Source organism: Salvia splendens, chromosome 7 (assembly GCF_004379255.2).
Source record: "Salvia splendens isolate huo1 chromosome 7, SspV2, whole genome shotgun sequence".
Classification (NCBI taxonomy): Eukaryota; Viridiplantae; Streptophyta; class Magnoliopsida; order Lamiales; family Lamiaceae; genus Salvia; species Salvia splendens.
In genome coordinates this window covers 11,867,668-11,874,085 of record NC_056038.1, presented here as the reverse complement: position 1 = coordinate 11,874,085, position 6,418 = coordinate 11,867,668, and the positions used below count along the sequence as shown (strand labels likewise).

The 6,418-nt window shown below is 35.9% G+C and overlaps 1 protein-coding gene across 3 annotated transcripts; it reads left to right on the top strand.

Moving 5' to 3' along the window:
• The first annotated feature begins 579 nt into the window (after window positions 1-579).
• Window positions 580-4,441, top strand: LOC121741193 (inositol polyphosphate multikinase alpha-like). Of its 3 annotated transcripts, XM_042133891.1 has the most exons (4): window positions 580-1,133; window positions 1,210-1,335; window positions 1,729-2,971; window positions 3,456-4,441. In XM_042133891.1, the coding sequence occupies exons 3-4, from the start codon at window positions 2,969-2,971 to the stop codon at window positions 4,365-4,367; spliced, it is 915 nt and encodes a 304-aa protein (XP_041989825.1). In that variant the 5' UTR covers window positions 580-1,133; window positions 1,210-1,335; window positions 1,729-2,968; the 3' UTR covers window positions 4,368-4,441. The 3 variants fall into 3 exon arrangements, with proteins under 3 accessions (XP_041989825.1, XP_041989823.1, XP_041989824.1); XM_042133889.1 differs by lacking the exons at window positions 580-1,133; window positions 1,210-1,335; window positions 1,729-2,971 and adding an exon at window positions 2,978-3,168; XM_042133890.1 differs by lacking the exons at window positions 580-1,133; window positions 1,210-1,335; window positions 1,729-2,971 and having other exon boundaries at window positions 2,978-4,441.
• The last annotated feature ends 1,977 nt before the right edge of the window (window positions 4,442-6,418 follow it).

Sequence of the window (6,418 nt, the reverse complement as noted above, 5' to 3'; positions counted from 1 at the left end):
AATTTTATGGAAAGTGGACATTTTGAGTGGGACAAACTAAAAAGAAAAAGTAACATTTTGAGCGGGATAGAGGGAATACCATTTTTTGCCATCCCCAATATTAGACCAAGTCTAAATATGGAAAGTTTTTAACCAATTATACACATTAATAATGCGGATCCCATAATACGTTAACACTATTTTCACTATTTTTTTACTCTATCTTTTTGTTTTCTCACTCTTAATTTATCAATTACACATTAAGACTCGTGTTATCTGTAACTTTATTTATTTTTAGCGGACAGCGAATACTAAAATTCTTACTACTATTTTTAGAATTTTCATTTTTAGAAGGAGAGTATACATATTTTCACTATTTTCTTCCTTTATCGCTTTTTTTTTCTCATTCTTACTTTATCTATTACACAAGATTCGTGTTATTTGCCATTTTATTTATTTTCAGCGGAAATTCTTTCTATTTTTAGCGGACCTCGAATACTAAAATTTTTACTCCCTCCGTTACATAGTAATTGAGGCGTTTTTTTTTGCACGAAGATTAAGAAAAATTGTGTTTGGTGAGTTAAGTAAATGGAGAGTAAATTGGAAAATGAAAAAGGTAGAGAGATGAAAAGAGAATAAAGTAAAAGAGAGTAAAGTAGGGGTAGAAAATTGTGTTGACTTTTGTTGAAAAGGGAGATCACTCTATTACTATGGAATGTATCAAAATGGTAAAATTACTCTACTACTATGAAACGGAGGGAGTACTATTTTTAGAAATTTTATGTTTAGAAAGGATAGTATACGTATTTTGGGGCATTCGGCATGTTGACAATAACACATACTCATATTAATTGAAATATAAAATCACGAGTTATCCAGTAGATTCTCTGTGGAAATGAATTAATTACAGGGAGATGTAAAAGTGAGGTGTTGGTCGGAGGTGCATCCACAGCGACTGTGTGAGGTTGACAAGTGGCCCTCTCTGCATGCTCACTACTCCCTTCAAACTTCCACTTTGGTCTACATCCAACACTCTATAAATTGCTTCACTAATCCTTATCCAATTTCTAACTCAACCACAATTATCAATACTAAATCACACTATCCAATATCTCAGCACACTCCAAATCACAACAATGGCATTTCGCGCAGCGGTATGTTTATTTGCGCTTGGATTCAATTTGTTACCTGAGACGATTCGTTTACATCGGCGATCTTGTTAATTTGCAGAGTCTCTGGAAATCAATGGCAAAAGCGCTTGGCGGAGGCTCCAGCCAGAGTTTGAGTTTCACGACATCAACGGTGCCCAAATTGAAAGCCTGCCGCCGGCCATATTCCCCCTGAAACTAAATCAAAGTAAGCTTTCTCATTTAGGAGTATTATTTTATTGGTGTCTCATCATATATTTATCTCACTTATCTTTACAATTTTAGGAGTTTGTTTAGTTGTCGTGATTATTTGTGCATAATGACTATAACTATTTTTATCTCTTGTTCAGTTGCTGCTTTATTCTCAAAAACTACGTACAAACCTTGGTTCTCTTCTATAATGCGAATATCATGGTGATGAACTATTTCATCCTAGACAAATTACCCATTCCTATCTCTAATTTAATCTTAGAGAAATTCTATTGTAGCTTATTTTTTATTGTGAGTCGCTATTATTTTGGTTGAAAGCTGAAAACTATTGTCTTGTTTGAAAGCTAAATTAATGTATGTGCATATGTTGAATACATGGTGGTGGTTGCAGGGCAGTAAAGGTGGAGACATTGAGGGATGTTGGGGTGGATCCCGCCGCCAAATAAAATCCCCTTACCTTTTTTTGTATTTGAGACATAAAAATGGAGTTGTATATACTGTGAGGTTTGCAACATCGTTCTAATAAGATGTTGATTGAAATCTGACTTCGTCAAGTTGTTTAGGGTTTAGAAAAGAGAGCATATGTGTCAACGACGTGGGACAATTATACAAGAATAACGATGTGGGAAAATTTTATTATAAATTGAGATTTTTTATTTTACTTGTATTTTATGCTGCTCCCATTATCAAAGTATTTAAAAACTAAATAAATTATGTTGTTGCTCCTACGTAAATACTCACAGTATCAAGATTCATCATTACATAAAAAGTTAATAGTAAAAATTTAGCTATTAAAAGTACCAAAAATATTGGTAGTACAAATTTAGCTATTCAAGAATTATACAATAACTTGACAATCGCTCCTGAAATGCACATTGTATCCAATTCTTGGGTTTAAGTAGCAATATAAAATAGTCTTCTTCCATGCACAAATTGTGAAAAATAGTGTAGTAGTATGTATGTATTATTTTCTTCTCACGTTTGGCGTAATGCCAAAACTATTTGGATTATCGACTCGGGTGGCAAAAACCCAGAAAGGCAAACCCCTTTAACCTCGTCATTTTCGAGGTTTTTTTAACCCAGCAAATCTTCTTTCACAATCCAGGAAAAAGGTACAAGCTTTTTTATAAGTATTTTTTTATGCATTTGGGAAGTATAGATTCTCTTTTGAGTGGATGGAAAGGGATCTTATTCAAAGTGAATTTGTGCTTGGTTTATGTATATGATTGGTTTCCCGAATTGTCAATTTGAGGAGGTATCTTTTCATTGGATACGATACGATTCTTTGTAATTAGGATAAACAAGTGATCTTGATCTGCTTTCAACTATACTGACTGAAATTATGTGGTTTTGCATGTGTTGTTGCTATACTTTTGACCATGATTCTTGTGTGGAGGATAAAGTGCCTAATTCAACTTTAATCTTTTGAATTGGTAAATAAAGTTACATACGGAGTACTTGATTTATATCTATGATATCACTGCATATGTGTGGGCATTATATTGTTGACATTCCTCATATATGTATATTAGTGAAGACATACATGTATGTATAGGTGATTCACCATCTCCAGCTAGTGTAGTATAGTGTTGACATTCTGCTCATCATCAAGATAGAGAAAAGGAGAGTACATGGTAATAGTGCATTGTTGATAGCTTAATCTCAATGGCAAACCAAAATGCGGAATATGGAAAAATTGTGGAAAATTTAGCTCCTTTTTCTGTTGGATCTGAGTATTTTACCCATAACTAGATGACTAGAATTTTTGTGAAACTGCAAATTTAAGTAATTGATGATAGCCTTTGGTTGGAATAGCATCTTCCAAGAACAGGTAACTAGTTTGATTTGGACCACATGTGTTTTACTTTGCATCCGACTTTAATGAAACCCTCTTATTCTTCCTGCTGGAAAATTGGAATATTTGGATAAATCTCATGCCCCATATTGCTTTCAGGATTCTTAAGTCTTTTATTTAATTTTCATGCTCTGCTTTTTTACTGTTTATGTATGTTTGAGTGTGGCCAGGGTTTGAAGGGTTTTGATTTTTAAATAAGTCAAACTTCTGTAGAAAAAAATCAAATTCTGCTAAGCAGCATGCTTAAAGTCCCAGATCATCAGGTTGCTGGACACAGAGCTCGTGATGGGCGGCTTGGACCACTTATTGACGATGCAGGGCGTTTCTACAAGCCACTTCAGGGTGATGAGCGTGGAGCTAACGAGGTCTCTTTCTATGCATCATTCTCTTCAAACACTAAAATTCCTGACCATATCAAAAGCTTCTTCCCCGAGTTTGATGGTACTCGGCTCGTGGAAGCATCTGATGGATCGGGTATGCAAACTCATCTAGTCTTACAAGATCTTACTTTTGGTCATGTAAATCCATCTATAATGGACATCAAAATTGGTTCAAGGACTTGGCATCCACAAGCTCCAGATGGCTACGTTCACAGGTGTTTAAAGAAGGATAGGGGAACTTCCAGCCTTCCGCTAGGATTTAGAGTGTCGGGCGCACGAATCTTTAAAAGCACGGAATCAGGATACTGGGAGCCGGAGAACAGATTGTCGATCCAGACTCTTTCAGCTGATGAAGTTAAGTTGCTTCTGAAAAGCTTTGTTTCTTCTAACACATCAGAAGAGCCGCATATGAAACCAGATTGTGCATTTGCATCAACTGTTTATGGTGGCTCCAATGGTATTTTATCACAGTTGGTGGAATTGAAGGCATGGTTTGAGGATCAAACCATCTATCATTTCTATTCTTCCTCAGTACTTATGATGTTTGAAAAGGATCTTGCATCGAGCGGGAAGAGCCCCCGAGCAGAAATCAAGCTTGTGGATTTCGCCCACGTTCATAAAGGCAATGGGGTTATTGATCATAACTTCCTCGGTGGGCTTTGCTCTTTTATCAAATTCATCTCTGAGATCCTCACAACTCCAGAAGACTCTTCTGCTGATTCCTTAGTAGAAGATGCTCAAAGAAACCACATCCATTCTGAAAATGGTTCAGTCTATGATGTCAGCCTCAATTAAATAATGTTGCATTTCACCTCAAGGTTCATGATACTTTTGCTCTTCAATTATTTCCAAAATAGGTATAAATTCAATTGTTCTGAAGCACTAAGCCGTTTGGATTCTTATATCTTCTGCCCTGGTGATTTATTCTCTGCATATCCACAATTATTTTATATCTTCTGGAAGCTGTGATGATATTATGCCTACCAAATATTTCTATTCTTATTTTGAAAGAAAATCTTTGGATGGTTTCTTGTTTGTCTAATGATTTTCATGCTAAACTTCTTCCCCAACTGACAACATATGCCTTTATATATTTCTTTGTTTACTAGTGTTTAGTTTGAATGCAGAGAATGATTTGATCCCAATACTCTTTACAATACTTCAGATATTGATTGCTTGAACTTTTGGTGGAATGTCATAATTTTAATTCAGGCCGAATGCTGGTTAGCTGAAGACTTTCAGAACCCTTTTCAAGATTCATGATTCTCTCTTTCTCAAAAAAAAATCGAAGCACGGTGTGATTTTTTGTACTGAACGTTTCTCGTTGTAGATGGTTGCTTGTAACTTGAACGGTATTTGTGATAGATTGGGATTGCAGTTTTTTTTTTTTTAATTATGAATGGCTGTGTGACCATGTCCAACAGCCATTAAAATCTGCATCTTCTAGTTGATACTACCAAAGCACAATAAACATGAAAGTTTCATGTGAAGAGTGGGAGAGTCTGAGAAGGCCTGCATATTTTTCTATTTCACTGAAAGAAAAAGAAACTCCTTAAACCAATCCTGGTGTGAGGGAGCAATGAGGCATGAGAAAAACTGGCTTCGTTTTTGGAGCTGGTGCCTAATTTAATTTGGAGGCTGCTTCGTGTATTCTGGACCAGTAAGTATGAGATTGAGTCTCCATCGCTTGCTCTTGTGTCGCATATTTGAGCTCGAGTTGTTGATCGATGGCCTCCTGTGTTTGACTCTTGTCGCCAAGCAGCAGCTTTGTGATCAGCAGTTTCTACACTAATGAATATTGGTTTCACCAGAAGAATCTGGTTGTAAGTATTCTGCGTTATTTTGTTATGTATGTTTCCGTTTCCGTTTCCATCTATTGCCATCAAGCATTTCATATGGCTTTATCTTAAAAATAGTGTATGTGATTTTGTTTGCTTGGTTGTTTTGTGTTGTGTTGTTTAAGACCTCACTACATTTTGTTTATCTTAAAAGCTAGAGATTGATTGGTTTCATTTTTGTTTACAGACTTAAGAGGTTTCATTTTTTTTATTAATTAAAAGCTAAAACCACAAAATGTAGTGATCATTAAAAACACAAAGTTCAACCCAATCAAAACAAACAACAAAATCATTACCATAACGAAATCAAAATAAGACCGACATCAAGCCAAAAAAACTAAGGAATAAGCAAAGCGCACAACAAATCATGACCAACACACTTCCAGCCAATAAAAAGCAACAAAAGGGGCAAGTAACAACACAACCACCAAAAGCCAAGAGCTATCCCAACCACATGCAAAGAGGGCAAAAAAAGAAGTTAGAGAAGCGAGGTGAAGTTCACCTTTGTGTCACTCGGCAAGTACACCTGTGTGTCACTCGGCAAGTAGTATTGATTCTTTCATAACTTCTAAACCACCTCCTAACTTTGAACAAGTCGTCATACAATTCTCTATGTAGAAAAGGAAAGTTCGGGCACCACCCTTTAATTCATGAGTCGGGCCTCCAAAGAATGAGTCTTCTTTCAACATCCCAATTTGGTTCAATTTTTTGGAAGGTCACTTTGTTTCTAAGCCACCATATGGACCACGAAATCACATAAAATAGGGATGTCCACATATTCTTACCAAACCTGAAGAAATATGCATCCATCCAAGTGAGAAAGCGCAATAGAAATATCACAAAATACCTTACACCCGAACATGATGTGATTGATAGTTTCTCGCTCCTTCTTGCAAAACACGCACAGATCGCTTGCAATTTTCCAGAGAACTCCAAATCTAAATAGTCTATCATTGATATTGAATTTACCTAGTTGGATAAACCGAACCAAAAGTTGGGCACTAGGCA